The following is an 18116-nucleotide window of genomic DNA, read 5'->3' on the forward strand; positions in this document are numbered from 1 at the left end:
TCAGGGGTATATGTGAATGTTTGTTACATAGGTAAACTTGTGCCACGGAGGTTTGCTGTATAGATTATTTCATCACCCAGGTATTAAGCCCAGTACCCAATAGTTGTCTTTGCTGCTCCTCTCCTTCCTCCCATCCTCCAGCCGGAAGTAGACCCCAGTGTTTGCTGTTTCCTTCTGTGTGTTCCTAGGTTCTTCATGTATGCCTCCTCTTGTGCATTTGGACTAATTGTCCATTTAGGGGAAAGAACAAATTAGACACTTTCAGAGAAATGTAGTTATTATTTCGAATTACACTTAATAGTGTTAAATAAGTCAATAAAATATTGGACAAAGGTGCTCATTTCAGAATCATCTCTACCAGCATTATTTAAAAAAAGTAGAGAATGACCGAATAAATAAGAGTAGCTAACTGACTGGAATGCCAGACTTCTGTTTCAAAGGATAATTATGAAATGTAAGAACATGGAAACATTAACATGTTTTTTAATTAACATGACCTTTAAGAGAAGTGATCAAAGCAGAATACACATAATATACCTGGGGAAGCCCAGCGTGCCGTGGCTCATGCCTGTAATCCCAGCACATTGAGAGGCTGAGGTGGGTGGATTGCTTGAGCTCAGGAGCTCAAGACCAGCCACGGCAACATGATGAAACCTCATCTCTACCAAAAATACAAAAATCAGCTGGGCGTGGTGGCATACTCCTGTGGTCCCAGCTACTTGGGAGGCTGAGGTAGGAGGATCACTGGGGCACAGGAGGTTGAGGCTGCAGTGGGCCATGATCTCACCACTGTACTCCAGCCTGGGTGACAGAGCAAGAACCTGTTTCAAAAAAAAAAAAAAAAAAAGGATACCTGGGGGAAAAATGTGTTTGCCCATGGATGGTAACAGGTGGGGTACATGACAAGACTGAGAGAATGAGAGGTCTTTATTTGTCTTTATCCTGCTCCTGACTATGTTGTAGGTATTCTCTCTATCTCTCTCTCTTTTTTTTTTTTTTTTTTTGAGACAAAGTCTTGCTCTGTTGCCCAGGCTGGAGTACAGCGGCATGATCTTGGCTCACTGTAGCCTCTGGCCTCCAGTGTTCAAGCGATTCTCATGCCTTGGCCTCCCAAGTAGCTGGGATTACAGGTGTGTGCCACTATGCCCAGCTAAGTTTTGCATTTTGTTTGTTGGTTTGTTTTTGTTTTTTAGACAGAGTATCACTCTATCACCCAGGCTGGAGTGCAGCGGCCAGGAAGAGGAGGTGGTGCAGGGCTGGGGGCTCTTATGGTTGAGAGGCATGTGGTCTCATATGCCTTGTCTCACTGCAACCTCCGCCCCCTGGGTTAAACTGTTCTCCTGCCTCAGCCTCCCAAGTAGCTGGGACCACAGGCATGTGCCACTATGCCCAGCTAACTTTTGTATTTTTAGTAGAGAGGGGATTTCATAACGTTGGCCAAGTTGGTCTTAAACTCCTGACCTCAGGTGATCTACCCACCTCGGCTTCCCAAAGTGCTGGGATTGCAGGTGTGAGCCACCTTGCCCAGCCATGTATTTTTAATAGAGATGGAGTTTCACCATGTTGGCCAGGCTGGTCTTGAACTGCTGGCCTCAAGTGATCTGTCCACCTCAGCCTCCCAAAGTGCTGGTGTTAGAAGTGAGAGCCACTGTGCCTGGCCTATTGTAGGTATTCTCTAAAGGGAGAGGCATTTTCTCCACTCTGCTCCTCCCTCCCTTCTGAGTCCTCACCAGCAGGGTCATTAACATTCATATTTTTACTAATAGCCTGTTCAAGGTAATGTAAGCTTTTTTTTTTTTTTTTTTTGAGACAGAGTCTCGCTTAGTCGCCCAGGCTGGAGTGCAGTGGCGCGATCTCAGCTCACTGCAAGCTCCGCCTCCCAGGTTCACGCCATTCTCCTGCCTCAGCCTCCCGAGTAGCTGGGACTACAGGCGCCCGCCGCCTCGCCCGGCTAATTTTTTGCATTTTTAGTAGAGACGGAGTTTCACCGTGTTAGCCAGGATGGTCTCGATCTCCTGACCTCGGGATCCGCCCGCCTCGGCCTCCCAAAGTGCTGGGATTACAGGCGTGAGCCACCGTGCCCGGCCGGTAATGTAAGCTTTTTATAGCATGCTTCTAAAAATTCTCGCAGCCTCTTCTCATTGTGCAATGCTAAAGCCATTTACATACTTTTAAGTATTTAGGTGTTAACAGAAGCACTCTACTTCCCAATACCAAGATCTCTATATTAGTTTTCTATGGCTGCTCTAACAAATTGCCAAAAAATGCAGTGGTTCAAAACAATACAAATTTATTATCTTAGGGGTCTATGTATCATAAATCTGACATGGGTCTCACTGGGCTAAAATAAAGGAATCTGCCATATTATGACACAGCAGGAAGGTCCTCACCAGATGCAACTCCTCAATCCTGGACTTCCCAGCCTCTAGAATCATGAGCCAAACGCACTTCTGTTGCTTGTAAATTCCCTAGTCTGTGGTATTCTGTTATAGCAACATAAAATGAACTAAGACATCTGGCAAGAGCAGGGACCCCAGCCAAATTTTCACAGATGGCTCTGGTGACCCACTTTGAGTTCAAGGGTGCAAAAAGGGAAAAGGCATGGTGTTTATCTTCCTGGTTACACTGTAAATTCCTGAAGACAGAAGACACCATATATGTATCACTTGCATGTCCCAGTGCTCTGCAGAATGTAGGATGACAAGAGCAGCCCCTCAAAAAGTACTGTTAGGGTCAGGTGTGGTGGCTCATGCCGGTAATCCTAACACTTTGGGAGTCTGAGACTGGTGGATCACTTAAGTTCAGGAGCTCAAGACCAGCCTGTGCAACATGACGAAACCCTGCCTCTACAAAAAATACAAAAATTAGCTGGGTATGGTGGCACATGTCTGTAGTCCCAACTACTAGGGAAGCTGAGGTGGGAGGATTGCTAGAAACTGGGCGTCGTGGAGGTTGCAGTGAGCTGAGATGGTGCCATTGCACTCTAGCCTGGGTGACAGAGTAAGACCCTGTCTAAAAAAAAAAAAATGGAAACACATAAGAAAGGGGGGAAAAAAGCACCCAATTCACTGCAGAGTAGTAGGAGGGGAAAAGGAAAGGTTCAGATGAGAGTGTCAGGATCCCAATTACCTGCTTTCTCATTCTTCCTGCAGGAACTAAAAAACAGCCCTTGAGAAAGCAGATTGAAGGAGACAAGACTCAGTCTAACTAATATTCCAGATTGGAACTTCAGCTCTCCTTTCTGAGAGCCCTTCTGTAATGGAAATGGCTAGTGTACCACGCACTGCGCTGCCCTTGTTTCTGATGTTTCTGTCCTAGTGGTTAAGCCACTGAGCAATACCAGGACACAGGGCAATGGAGTGAGATTTTCACGAAGAAAAATCTATTCAATTTAAAAGACTGAAATTTTTCCCATGATTACGTCCTGTCTAGATAGTAAAATGCCCTTTCTTTTAAAACATTGTTTCCTCATTTTGATTGTTGATAGGAGTTCATTTTTTAAAAAAATTATATATATATATTATATATATATATATATATATATATGCAAATTAGAGACAGTGTCTCACTTTGTTGCTCAGGCTGGTCTCAAATTCCTGGGCTCAAGCAATCCTGCTGGGATTATAGGCATGAGCCACTGCACCTGGCCTTTTTAAAAAATGTTTTTATTTGCAAAATAGAGGCAGCCCAATGTTAGTCTACCAAATTTTGGTATGTGACATCTGGAAGTGTGAAAAACGCTGGTCAAACCTACCTTCCAACTGCCTAATTTGGGTTATGAATATGTCACCTGGGGACTGACAACTCCTCCCCAGATTCACTCTTTCTTGCTCTGTTGTCAACCATTTAAAATCCTCCTCACTAAGACTCATTCATTCAAAAAACTCTGAATGAACCCCTACTGTGTGCCAGTCACTATTCCAGGCACGGTGGACACAGTGGTGGGCAAACAGGTCTGAACCCTCTTCAGCTGAACTGTCTTCACCTCCATCTCTCACCTCCCAAGTGTCCTGACCTTGATCCCATCCTAGGGACTTAGCATTGTTATCTGATCTTTGAAGTGTCGATTTTCTGGCCAGAAACCTCTGTGGCCAGTGGTGCCTTTGCCTGAGTTCTTGTCCTGCACCCAGGAAGAAGGAGGTATGCAGATAAGTGGAGAGTGAACAAGATGAAGAAGAGCTTTATTGAGTATTAGAACAGCTCAGAGGAGACCCACAGTAGGTAGCTCCTCTCTGTAGGCAGATTGTCCCATCAAGTGTTCAGCTGTCAGTAGAGAGGAGGCCCTGGAGGGGGTAGCTCCTCTCTGCAGTTGGTCGTCCTGTCGTCTCTCCATCCTCTGCTCTGTTCTGGCTGAGCCCGGGGCTTTTATGGACCTCAGAGGGGAGGAAGTACATGCCGATTGGTCCATGGGGGGCCATAGATGGGCCCAGAAAAGGCATCACAAGTCTGCAGTCCAGTCCACAGGACTGGCAGCCCAGCCCCCAGCCTTTAGGCCCTCCCTGGCCTGAAGGTGGGGTCTTACAGGGACCCATCCGCTTCCACTCAGGAACCTGTCTGCCTCCCACAGCCATCTGTGGTGCCTATGTTGCTTGCAGTAAGGGGCACCTGTAGGCCAGCACCGAGCCACCCTCAGCCCCCCCTTAAGCTTCCCCTCTTACACTCATCAGTGCCCAAATTCCAGAGGGGACCAAGGCAGGAGGGGGCTGGCATGTCGGCACTTCCCAGGTTGTGTGCACACCCAGCTGAGCTGTGACAGTGCCCAGGCTCAGCCCCAACCCGTCTCCGAGATTGGAGTAGAAGCCAGGCAGTGGGAGCAGACACCCCCGAACCTCTGGGAACAGAGGGGAGGGGTGGGAAGGCCTTGCTGGGCCCCTGGAGGTGCAGAATGCAGAGACACCCAGGGCCTGCAACTGGCAGGGGGGCAGGTGGCGGCTGCAGCTGCCCCTGGGGAGCTCCCACCCCCATGAACTCAGAAGGGGCGGGGCTCCTACTTGTCCCTAGCTCCTGCTGGCTCTGGGGCATGCAGTCCTGGCAGTGCCTCTGAGATCAAAGTGGGCGCTGACAGCAGGGAGAAGCCAGGCAGCAGACGCAGGAACTTCCAAGCCTGTGAGGGCGGGGGAGTCTTTCTGGGTCCCCAAGAGTGCGGGGATGCCTGAGTCTGTAGCCACGGTTTGGGTGGCTGCAGCACTTTGGGAGGTGGGGTTGAGGTGCCTCTTGCCTGCTCCATGGAGCAGAAGGTTAGGGTCTACAGCTGTAGGTTGGGTGGCTGCAGCAGCACCTGGGGAGCTCCTGCTTGCTCCATGGAATGTGCAGCCTGGGCTGCACCTCCCTGCTGCCGCTGGTGTGATGGCAGCGACAGGCCGTCTGGAGTGGCTGCTGCCATCACAATCCCCTGACATTATCTCATTCTCCCAAAGTGTCATTTCTCAGCTTTCACTGATCTTTGCAGGCAGCTTGGCCCCCAGTGGTTTCCAAACTTTTAAAATCATGCCTCCCCATCAGTAAGAAAATGTTGCCTACAAACCTCCAATATATGTCTACTTATTTATTTTTGTTTTAATTTTTTTTTTTTTTTTGAGACAAAGTCTCGCTCTGTCGCCCAGGCTGGAGTGCAGTGGCGCCATCTCAGCTCACTGCAAGCTCCACCTCCCGGGTTCATGCCATTCTCCTGCCTCAGCCTCCCTAGTAGCTGGGACTACTAGGCGCCCACCACCATGCCCGGCTAACAGGGCTTTGCCTTGTTAGCCAGGATTGTCTCGATCTCCTGACCTCGTGATCCACCTGTCTTGGCCTCCCAAAGTGCTGGGATTACAAGCGTGAGCCACCGCACCCAGCCTATGTTTACTTCTTTTTTATGTTATATATGTGTATGTGTTCTGTGAGTGACATAACACCCACTCAAGCAGGAATAGCAAAGGGAAGAAAGAAGAGTGAACAATAACTAGAGCTCCCATTCTTTCTTTTCTGCCTCAGTTGCAGTCTTCACCCTAGCAGTCTACCTTCTGCCCCCACACTACCCCTGCCAGCACTCCCTGAGGTCACTGAGTCATTGAATCCAAGGAGGACTCTTTTTCGGGTCTCAGCAAATGGCAGAGCTGGGCAGCTCAGTCCTCTCTGCTGGCTTTCCTGTACCCCTTGTTGGATGGTGCTCCATCTCCTACCTTAAAAAACAGTTATTCATTTATTTATTTATTAGAGACAAGGTCTTGCTCTGTTGCCCAGGCTGAAGTACACTGGTATGATCATGACTTCTAGGCACAACCGATCCTCCTGCCTCAGACACCTGTGTTGCTGGGACTACAGGTGTGCACCATCATATTCAGTTAATTATTTTTATTTTTACTTTTTGTGGAGATAGTGGGGGGCGAGGGTGTCTCACTATGTTGCCCAGGCTGGTCTCCAACTCGTGACCTCAAGCAATCCTCCCACCTCAACCTCCCTAAGTACCGAGATTCGGGCATGAGCCAGCACACCCAGCCCACCTCCCACCTTTCATCTTCTCGGTTGGCAAACCTGGGTCAATCTTATACAAACATGAGGCTTTAACCTATTCTCAGATCTTTTGTAAGGATCTGATTTCCTTGCTGTCTCCTGGGCTCCTTCAGACTCTTTTCCGGAGCGGCTGGAATGATTTCTTAAATTGCAAATCAGATCAGGATACTCTCTGGCTCAAGTGAGACAGTGACCTCCCGACACAATCAGAATAGAATCTCTGATGCTCCTGGGGGCCTACTGAGTGTCTGCGCAGTGCCCCCTTCTGCCTCCCCAACCCTCTATTTGCCCCAGCATCACTTGCCTCCCGTCATTCCCTGAACCATGGCCAACCCTCTCTCACAAGACGTTTGAATCTGCTGCCCCCCAGCCAGCCCCACTCCTCTTTCTGTGCAGCTGCTCCTCTACCTGTCACCCCTTGGGCTAATCTACTTTTCTTCACTGCACCTCTCACTCAGGACCTGGTCCCAGGGCCTGGAGCTGTGCCTGGCACACAGTGGGTGCTAACATATGTATAATTTCCCCAATCCTATGTGCCTGCTCCCCTGAGCTCCAGAGCCACATGCCACCTTCCTTCTAGATATTTTCTGTGTGTCCCATGATCTCCTCCATCTCAACATGTCCAAAAAGTATATATGACCTTCTCCTAAAACCTGCCACTCAGCTCTTCCAGCCATTCCCCATTGGCCCATATTAGAAACCTGGCAGGGACGCCCGACTGCTCACTGCTGAGGGCTGAGTGGACCCCAAATCCTACTGACTCTCTGAATGCTCCCTCAGATTCGTCCCTGACTACTGCTGGCTTTGCTGGGCCCTCATTATTTACCAGCTTGTCTCCCTATCTGAGCCCCACCCCTTCACATGAATGCCAGGTGCTCCTGGAAGCTCGGTCATCACGTAACCCCAGGTTGTCTTGACAATGAAGTTCAACTTGGCTCCTGGGACCCACAGGATCCACTACAGCTGCTCCCACCCTGCACCCCTTGCCACCTCTCTGGCTTCACTTTCAGACCAAATAACTTGTAGCATCCCTCAATACCTCCACACCTCTCTGTGCTGTCTGCTGCCTGGAATGCCCATCCCTCACCTTCCTATCATATCTTCTCCAACTGGAGAAATCGTACTTGTCTTTCCAAATTCCTCACCTCCCTTCTATATTCCCACATCTCTCCTCCTGCTGTATTTTACTAACCCATGTGTAGATGCTTATCTGTAAATATTTGTATATGTAGCCTGAATCTATATTAAACTGCACGTGAGTTCATACCAAGGTCTCCAAGTCTACTTGGAGTAGAGAATGATCTACTACCACATGGATCATTCGTGCTCTCTCCCTGCTTATCTGTAACCTCCCACTGCAACTGTGAAATGGCCCCACCATCTGCCATCCATTTACTGGATTGCTCAATCCTAGTATACATGCATAGTGGTCTCTCACTATATCTTATTTGTGAGTTTATTTGTCCTCAAGATTAATGCTTATTCCCAAGCACTTAAAAGTACTTAAGAAAACTAAATACATGCCACTGATCCAAACACCATAAACATATAAAGTCATTTAATTCTCACAATGGACACGTGAGACATTTATTATTAGTGCCATTTAACAGAAGAGAAAACCGAGATACAGAAAACATAAGTAACTTTCCCAAGTTGCACAATTAATGTGGCAGAATCAAGGTTTGAACCCAGGGAGCAGACATCCAGAACCATGAACTTCACAGCCTCCCCTGTGTTAGAGGTGCTGCAGTTTCTTGACTTCTGATATTCTAACCTGGCCTCTCCTCAGTTCTGAGAGCCTTCATCTTTGATTGTTTCTGTGCCCCTTCCAGCCTGCAGAACCTTGCCACAGAAGGCCAAGGATGGTTCAATCACAGTGTTCTATTTACTTCCTCTGGGCCCGCTTGTGAGTGGGTTAGCTTGTTGCTGGTGGAATCTCCATTCCATACCCACAAAAGGTGCTCCCAAGTCCCACTGATGTCTTTCCTGGCCACCACCTGTGCCACCCAACTACAACTACAATTGCCATAGGCCATTCAGCACTTTCAAGGTTTTATCCATATTTTTGCACATACACACACTCACACTCACACCCTTTATTCATATGTCTAAGAAACGCCTCCAGCTCTCTATATTTTTGGGGAGAAACCTGTGTTAGTCCATTTTCATGCTGCTGATAAAGATATATCAGAGACTGGGTAAATTGTAAAGAAAAAGAGATTTAATAGACTCACCATTCCACATGGCTGGGGAGGCCTCACAATCATGCCAGAAAGCAAAAGGCATGTCTTACATGGTAGCAGGCAAGAAAGAATGAGAACCAAGCAAAAGGTGTTTCCTTTTATAGAACCATCAGATCTCATGAGGCTGATTCACTACCGTGAGAACAATATGGTGGAAACTGCCTCCATGATTCAATTATCTCCCACAGGGTCCCTCCCAGAACACATGGGAATTATGGGAGCTACAGTTCAAGATGAGATTTGGGTGGGGACACAGCCAAACCATATCAAGACCCCACTCCTTCTCCCTTCCTCCCCTACCACAGTCTCAAGATTTTAAGACTCTTCAAGATTTCACTACATACCTGAGGACATTTGGAAGCTTCCTCAATCTTACATTTATTTATTTATTTGAGACAAGTTCTCATTCTGTCATGCAGGCTGGAGTGCAATGATGTGATCATGACTCAGGGCAGCCTTGACCTCCCAGACTCAAGTGATCCTCCCATTTCAGCCTCCCAAATAGCTGGGACCACAAAGGCATGTCACCATGCCCAGTTAACTAAAAAAAAAATTTGAAATGGGATCTTACTGTGTTGCCCAGGCTGGAGTATAGGGTGCAATTTCAGCTCATTGCAACCTCTACCTCCCAGGCTTAAGCAATCCTCCCACCTCAGTCTCCAGAGGCCCTCTTCTAGATGCTGGGGATTCAGGCATAAACAAAACTGACCAAGCCCCTGACCTCAAGGAACTGACACTCGTGCAGTCAAACTGCCTGAAGTAGCTGGGCATGGTGGCTCACGCCTGTAATCCCAGCACTTTGGGAGGCTAAGGTGGGTGGATCATGATGTCAGGAGATAGAGACCATCCTGGCCAACATGGTGAAATCCAGTATCTACTAATAATACAAAAAATTAGCTGGGCGAGGTGGCGGGTGCCTGTAGTCCCAGCTACTCAGGAGGCTGAGGCAGGAGAATGGTGTGAACCCGGCAGGCGGAGCTTGCAGTGAGCTGAGATCCGGCCACTGCACTCCAGCCTGGGTGACAGAGCAAGACTCTGTCTCAAAAAAAAAAAAAAGCAAAAACAGAAAAAAAAACCTGCCTGAAGCAGCAAGGAACTTCCTCCTGCCTTCCACTTGCTCACAGAACAACAGCACATCTTGTTGAAAAGTGATCAGATTCATTTTATTGACTACACAGAAGCAATTCCATTTTCCACTAACAATATAATTTAGGATGAAGAATTCTGACTCAGTGTCTCCACAGGAACCTCTTCCTCAGCTTTCTGGATGTCATTGTTTCTGCATTACACCTTCCTAGACGGGTATTTCTGGAAAAGGATCTGGTAAGAGGATGAATTTGGCTCTAAACAAATGCCCATGGCCCCGGAAGACCTGTTGGGGCCACTGAGTTAGTTTCTCTGGCAAAATTTGATTCCTTCCATCTCGCCACTATAGTAACTGCTTTTGTTATGTTACCAGGAGCCACACAAAGGCTGACCCAGCAAGGTGGAGCCATGTTACCAGGAGCCACACAAAGATTGATACAGCAAAGTGGAGAACCAGCTGTTTGCTTGACTCGGGGCTGGTGACAGGCCAACCTGGAGAGAGACAGCCCAGCTTTGCACAGTTCCCACTGGGGTGGGAGGCTGGAGATGAGGACTGCATTCCACATCAGAGTCATTTTATTTCTGGATATTCACAGACAGCTAGAAGTCAGAAAAATAAGCCAAAGGGGGAAGCCCCTGGCAGACCCGCTCCACTGGCTTCCTCTCCGGAGTCACTGTTCCGAAGCGACAGGTGGAAGCTCTTTCAGTTCCTCCTTTTCCGGGTGCACTTCAGACACCTTATTCATCTTGGTGAAAATCTGGTTGATCTCTATGAACGTCTTGGCCTTGGTCTCAGGGACAATCAAGAAGATGTAGATGGTGGTGAGGAGGCAGATCACAGCGAAGACAATGAAGCTGTACGGGCCAAGGCCCTCCTGCAGGAAGAGGGGCAGGTGACATGTGTGGGACACGGTTCGCCCACAAGCTCGCACTCTACTGCATGGGGATCTGCTGAGTGTGGGCCCCGGGCCCCATTCACCTGAATGAATGGGAAGATCAAGCCCACGGCGAAGTTGGAGAGCCAGTGCACGCTGCCCCCCACCATGAAGGCGGATGGCCGAGAGGACTGCAGGAAGATCTCAGTGATGAGCAGCGCAGGTATGGGACCTGTAGGGGAAGGAGAGCAGCCTCCCTGAAGGCAGAGTGGGCCCGAGTCTCCCAGGCCTGGCCATGCAGACCCATCAGGTAGCTGGCCCCGGGGCAGCAGCGTCTTTAGGACTCTTGGCCATGTGGGGCAGCACGTAGGTAAATGGCAGTGTACACGGACGGCAGGCCAGCAACCACCCGTGAGGCCCACTCTGCTGCCTGCACAGTCTGTGTGTTCCTACCCACACCACCATTTTACCATTTCACTTTCATTATGTGCCACCCACCCCCTTGCAGTGGGCAGGGGAAGAGATGCCATTTCCGGGCTGCACTGGCCAGACCTGGTGTCTCTAAGGAGCTCCAGCCAGGAGCTTCTGGGACCGGAGGGGGTTGTGACACCCTGAGGCCAGCTTTGGGTACGTACTGGGCCCAAGGGCGTGTCCTATGACGTAGGCGATAACACAGACGATGCTGACGTATGGCATCCAGGACACTGTGTCCTGTGGAGAGAAAGCAGTTGGTTCACCTGGAGCAGATAAGCTAGGACGGGACCCCAGGGGGCCGCCAACCTGCCCTGGTGGGTGGAGGATGGCACCTGGCTCCTCCCCCAGCAGTGCCACCTCAATGAGCCACTGGGAAATCAGCTGAACGTGGGCTATGAGCTGGCAGGACACGTGGTCCCCAGATGTCTGGCCGGTGGTATTTGCTAAAACAGCTCATTGTGACCCCTTTTCCTTTTAAGGCAGGTGGAGGCGCAGGGTGGGAGGGGCACTGGTCTTTCCGGTACAACTCCGGGCTCCTGGGACCCTGGCCCGTCCTCACCTGTAGTGCCAGAGCCGCAGTGAGCACGCAGCAGGCTGTGAGGCAGATGGAGAAGCCCAGTAGCAGCAGCAGCCTCCGACCCAGGAGCTCCACCACAAACACCTACAGGAGGGTGGCAGGGCTCGGGGGAGGCCCAGCTTCACTCCCGCCAGCCCCCTCCAATGGGGCAGCTATGAGGAGAGCTGGGCGGACCGGGTGCCCACCCGTGTGCTCGCACACTCACACTCACATGTGCAAGACATGCCCTTGGGCAGCCAGCGGGAAGTCGGCTGTGGCTGTGATGCGGGACCCTAGCTGCCCACCCTTGAGACTCAGCTCTAGGACCTCCTAATCCCACAACCCTGAGCCTCAGGATTCCTGCCCTCTGGAGGCCAGATGTCTGCATGCAACGGAGACGCTGCCCCCACGGAGCCTGCTCCCATCCCCAGGTGGCCGAGCCTCACTCCGGGTACCCTGGGCTCGGAGCCACCTAGCAGTGGGCGCTGCCCGGTCCAGGCGCCCCTACATCCCCGTCAGGTGGTGGCCCTGGGCCCGGTACGGCTCGGCAGCCTCAAGTGTGAGGGGCCGGTGCGGGGCCACCTCCCACGCGGAGTTTCCGTAGTAGGGGCTGGGCCTCCACGTTTTGGGGCCACCGGCTGCCTTCTTGGCGGCGCCGAGGCTGGGGCGTGGGGGCCCCAGGGGCCTTGGGTGGAGGCTGCGGGCCACTCCCAGGACACTCACGGCGCAGATGGTCATGACCACGTTCACGGCCCCGGTGCCGGCCGTCACGTACTGCACGTGGTCCTCCTGCACGCCGGCGCTCAGGTAGATCTGGTCCGCGTAGTAGTAGATCTGCAAGGCAAGCGCGGGGCTGGGCGGCTGCCCGGAGGAGGCGGCCTCGGCGCCGGGACCCACGCCCGGCGCCCCAGGACCTGCGCCCCGCGCCCCCGGAGTCCTCCCGCAGCCCAGCCCATACAGCGTTGACGCCCGACAGCTGCTGGCCGGCCATGAGGACGATGACGGACAGCAGCTGCCAGCGCAGCGAGCGCATCCGGAACAGCTTCAGCACCGAGATGAAGCCCGCGGCCTTCTCTGCCTCATCCTCCTGCCGGATCTCCGCCACCTCCCTGTCCACGGAGTCCCAGCCGCGCAGCCTCTGTAGGGCTGGGGAGAAGCGGCACCGTCGAACCACGGCTGGGGGGCAGAGCCTGGAGGCCGCCCCCGTCCGAGCCCTCGTTACCTTTCTTGGCGGCCTCTTCGTCTTTCTTCTGAATCAGCAAGTACCTGGGGCTCTCGGGGAAGAAGGGCAGCAGAAGGAGCTGCAACGCCGCGGGGACCCCGGTCAGCCCCAGCAGGATTGGCCAGCCTGGGAAGAAGGCAGCGAGCTGGCACCAGCGGCCTCCCCACCACCCCGAAGGCGCCCTCTGCAGAGCCGGCCCCAGCGCCGTCATCCTGAGTGGGGCGCAGCCTCCAGGAGGGCACAGGCTGCCCAGCCCTAAGAACAGCAATTCCCAACGGTGGACACTCGGGAAACACCTGCGGCAGGGCTCAGCAGGGACGCACCCCTGAGCGCATCAGACGGACCACACCGACGAGGCCGGCAATACCAAGTGCTGGCGAGAACGTCCCCGTGTCCTTCAGATGACAGTCTTGCAGGGGCTGGAGGAGCTGGGCATACCAGGCCTGACCCAGCTGCCCACTCCCAGCTCTATGTCCAGAGAAGCCAGGCCACCAGGATGCCTGAACTGGAATGGTCAAGGCAGCTCTGATTATAGAAAGGACACCGGAAACAGTGGGAATGTCCTTAACATTCCACGTAGAGGGGACACATGGGCTGGCCGCACTCAGGAGTGGAATTTGGTACTGTGAATGCATCTCACAGACCATGTGTTGAGGGTTGTAAGGGCCACACACTGTGAGGCCCTTACAGAAAATTCGGAAATGGTAATATTAACCCTGCCACTGCCAAAAGCGAAACTAGAGGCAAAGCAAAACAACGAAGCCCAGAGCTTCACAAATGCCTAGAGCGCCATGTGTGGTTCTGAGTCCGGCTCTGGAGCTCCCTGAGACAGGAACCCGGCTTATTCACTTCTGGTCCCAGCTCCTGATGAGAATGTGGCACCTTGGCGTAAGTGTCCCCAACACATGCAGGAGTGAAGGAGAGGCCGGAGCACGTGGTACTTAAACAGGGACCTAGGTCTGTGCCGCTGGGCTTGCATCCTCATGAGACCTTGGACCAGTTTTCCAACCTCTCTGTGCCTGTGATGCACCTGTACAGTGGCTATGATACTGGTACAGGCTTCATAGGGCTGCTCTGAGGAATACCTGAGTTACTAAAAGAGACTTGGCACTTGGCCCACGAGAAGCACTTTCTACAGAGAGTGTCTAAGCAGCACAGAGCTTGATGATCCACTTGACTGACTTGCAGGCAGTGTGTGGAACCCTGGCAGGAACTGGCTTGTGTTTTGACTGATGGGATGACTGATGAGAGTTTAAAGGGAAAGTCATGCAAAAACAACCCTGGTTACAGGTGTCTGTGCACCTGCCACAGGTCAGGCCCCGGGCTGTCTTGGGGAGGGTGGAGGTAGGGTCTGGGATGTCTTCACCACCTCCCCCATGGGGCCACGCCACCCTGACTCCTGCTACTTCTCTTTCTGGTCTGCAAAATGGGATAATCACCGAGCCCCAGGCAGCAGCGTTGCTGGGAGGGTCCTATGAACTGATGCTGGGGCCGCCCCAAGCACAGAGCCTGGCACACTGGTGGCTGTCATTGCTATGCCACAGGCCTCCATATGGACAGCCGCTGAGCAGGCAGAGAAGCCAATTACTCAAAGCCACCTCATCCATCTCCTAAGAGGGACTAGATAGTAAACACCGGCCAGTCCATCATTGCCCCTTTGTCCAGGGCCTGCTGTGTGGACTCAGGACAGCATGGGCCCCCCAAGGACATCCAGCCTGTTAGAAGAGACCAGTTTGCAGAAAGTCCTGTCCTGTGGTGGTAGCTTTGGAACACAAGGAGGGGGTCAAGGGTGGTGGTGAAGGGGTGGGGGTGGTCACGAGATGTCCTGAACTCACCATCTACGTTTGCAAGGAGATTCCGAAGACCAAAGATCTGGGCCACAAGGATGCCAACAGTGATGAAGAGCTGGGGCACCACCCCGAGAGCCCCCCGCAGGTTTTTAGGGGCCAGCTCCCCTAAGTACATGGGGACCACGTTGGAAGATAAACCTGGGAAGAGGTGAAATAGAAACACCATCAGGAAAAATTAGTCTGGCAGGGACAAGCTGTCTTCAAGTATATTATTCTTAGCAATAACATTATTTGGGAACTCTCTCAAAACTGCAAAGAAGAAAGCAAACACCTCTTTTAATTCTCAGCCCTCTGTACTTTAAGGAAAGAGAAACAGATCAAAGGAGCTATGCACGGGGGCCCTTGCTTTGGCCCGTATCATCTGGGGACACTGGCCAACTGGATTTATGGCCTTCCCTGCTCCCTGGCCTGAGTCTAGACCAGCTCACATTTCTGCTTTTTGAGGAGGATCTGTTTAGTAAAAGGCAAGGCAGCTGGGTGTGATGGCTCATGCCTGTAATTTCAGCACTTGGGGAGGCTAAGTGGGGAGGATAGATTACTTGGGGCCAGGAGTTTGAGACCAGCCTGGGCAACATAGTGGAACCCTGTTTCCACTAAAAATACATATATATGTGTGTGTGTGCACGTAATATATATATAGCCTGTGTGTATTTACATATGGCGTGTGTGTGTATGTGCGTATGGCCTCTGTGTGTGTGTGTATAGATATACATATATATGTGGCCTGTGTATGTGTATGGCCTGTGTGTGTGTGTGTGTGTGTTTATGGATATGGCCTGGTGTGTATGTGTGTGTGTATATGGCCTCTGTGTGTGTGTGTGTGTATATATATATATATATGGCCTGGGTGTGTGTGTGTGTGTGTGTATGGCCAAGGACCCCTAGCCCCCAGCTTTACCTAATAGGAACAGTAAATAAACCAATGCAGAGATACTTTCATACACCTTTAAGAACAAGTTATATGTCTTACTAAGCATTAAAAATATCAATACCTATTATAGAATATCTGCATTTCTGGGATTTCTGTAATGCCTGGACTACTTCCGAATCCCCAGTATTTAAACTTATAAATTTTCCCATCGTACTGGAATCTGGTGGAGGGAAAACTTACTCTATTTTATAGAATGAGGTGCTGCCTGATGTTAATTAAAAAACATAGGCAGAATTTAATTTTACAGTTTCCAAAGTATTTTCACATATATTGTCCTATTTAATTATCCTAAAAGCACATCCAGAGGCTGGGGATGGAGAGGAAGTTTCATGAGTCCAAGTATCAGGTACCAAATCCTGAGTCAAACAGAGGCTCAGGGACATGGGTCTCTGAAGGGAGACTCTCAGGAACAGAGTTTGGAGTGAGCAGAGGTTGGAGCTGCTGTTGATGGCAGGGTATTTGATAGCACTGAGATAGGAGGGTACCTGAGGCCATGTTTTCCTGCTTGGCAATTCTACCCACAGACGTCTCTGCTTAGTATTTCAAAAGAGACATCACAGTTCATTAATACCGATTCTTCCTCATTTTCAGAGCAAAGAGGGGCAGTCGTTAAAGCAGCTCTTAGCATGTCTAGGTGGGAAGAGGGAGTAACACCTCAAAGGCCCAGGGCAAAGGGCCGCAGAGGAAGGGAAGGCCTCCTGGGAGCTGAAGTGGGAGGCTGTGTCCTCACCACTTAACAAGAGCCACTTAGCGGCAAGAGAATCTTGGTGAAGGACATCAATGAAGGGTGAAACCTCAGGAGGTTTGTGAAGAGATGGGGTTACCTGTATGTTGGTGGGAAGCAATCTCTATTTTTGTCTTTACAATGACTCCACTAGGACCTTCGAGCCAGCCAGTTCTGATACTAGAGTCAGAGCAAAGTGGCTTTTTTTTTTTGAGATGGAGTTTCGCTTTTGTCTGTAGTCCTAGCTACTCAGGAGGCTGAGGCACAAGAATTGCTTGAACTTAGCAGGTGGAGCTTGCAGTGAGCTGAGATTGCGCCACTGCACTCTCCAGCCTGGGCAATTAAGCAAGAGTCCATCTTAAACAAACAAACAAACAAACAAAAAGTTTAAATTCCTCTGAGCCAATGAATACCTTCAGTCTTCCTGCCAAGAAGTTAATTAATAACAAATCAGTGAGCTGTGAGCATGTTCCAGTCAAAGTCATACTCGTCTTGGCACCCCCCTTGTCAAGGTAGTTGTTACTTCATTTTAGAGTGAGCAATGTGGTTCTTGTTCATATGAGTGGTTTTATTTTTGTGTTGGTTTGTTTTGTTTTTGAGACAGTCTTACGCTGTCTCCCAGGCTAGAGTACAGTGGCGCGATCGCAGCTCACTGCAACTTCCCCATCCCGGGTTCAAGCTATTCTCGTGCCTCAGCCTCTCTGGTAGCTGGAATTACAGACCTACTCCACCATGCCCTGCTAATTTTTGTATTTTTAGTAGAGACCGAGTTTCACCATGTTGGCCAGGCTGGTCTCACACTCCTGACCTCGAATGACCCACCTGCCTCAGCCTCCTGAAGTGCTGGTATTACAGGCATGAGCCACTGCACCTGGCCATATGGGTGGTTTTAAAATGAGTGTCTAAGCAGCACATAACTTGATGATCCACTTTGCTGACTTGCTGGAGGTATGTGAACAACTGATGAGAAATGAATTATGCACCCAATGGCCACTGTTCTCAAACTGTGATCTGAGGACCCGGGGATCCCAAGACCTTTTAAGGGTATCTGTGAGATCAAAATTATTTTCAAATAATTCTGAGATGATATTTGCTCTTCATTCTCTTTCTCTCATGAGCATATGGGAGTTTTCCAGAGACTTCCTGCCAGGCCACATCACAACCGACCTGACCCAGAGTATGTCTGAGAATTCAGCTGTCTTCTATTAAACCAGACATTAAAGAGATTTGCAAAAATGTCAAACAAGGCCACTCTTCATGTAACAGGCTTATTTTAAGAAAATGAATTAATATGTTTCTTGGTTGCCATTTCTAATACAGTAAACATTGATCAATGTAACCCACATGAGCAAAAGCTCTTTGGAGCCCTCAATAATTTTAAGTGTGCAAAGGGGTCTGAGACCAAAAACTTGGATAACTACTGACTTCTGAGTAAAGGCTGGGATTTTTAACTGATTTGTTATCTATTGGAGCCTAATATTTCTCTGCTGGAAACAATTCTGTATTGTTAATGGTCAATAGAAAAGTGAGTGGACCTGCTCACTGCTGGCAACTTTTAGGAATCATCTGTTTTTCAAAATGTTGAGCCCACTGCAGAAAAACCCCACAGGTCAGGGCAAGATGGCAGAGACCAGCCGGGCATGGTGGCTCACGCCTGTCATCC

At 50.5% G+C, this 18116-nt stretch overlaps 1 protein-coding gene across 3 annotated transcripts in view; it reads right to left on the reverse strand.

Moving 5' to 3' along the window:
• Positions 1-8048: 8048 nt before the first annotated feature.
• The window catches only part of SLC2A5 (solute carrier family 2 member 5), a 37001-nt gene continuing 26933 nt past the window's right edge, over positions 8049-18116 (reverse strand). For 2 of the 3 annotated variants that reach the window (XM_009187851.3, XM_031664220.1), the window contains 8 exons: positions 14784-14936; positions 12949-13074; positions 12685-12872; positions 12450-12560; positions 11730-11831; positions 11332-11407; positions 10801-10928; positions 8049-10696 (listed from right to left, as the gene is read on the reverse strand). In XM_009187851.3, coding sequence (XP_009186115.1) covers positions 10493-10696; positions 10801-10928; positions 11332-11407; positions 11730-11831; positions 12450-12560; positions 12685-12872; positions 12949-13074; positions 14784-14936 — 1088 coding nt within the window. In that variant the 3' untranslated portion in view covers positions 8049-10492. The remainder of the gene's footprint in view (positions 10697-10800; positions 10929-11331; positions 11408-11729; positions 11832-12449; positions 12561-12684; positions 12873-12948; positions 13075-14783; positions 14937-18116) is intronic. The other variant, XM_009187745.2, reaches the window with a different exon arrangement.

This window comes from Papio anubis, chromosome 1, assembly GCF_008728515.1.
Source record: "Papio anubis isolate 15944 chromosome 1, Panubis1.0, whole genome shotgun sequence".
NCBI lineage: Eukaryota > Metazoa > Chordata > Mammalia > Primates > Cercopithecidae > Papio > Papio anubis.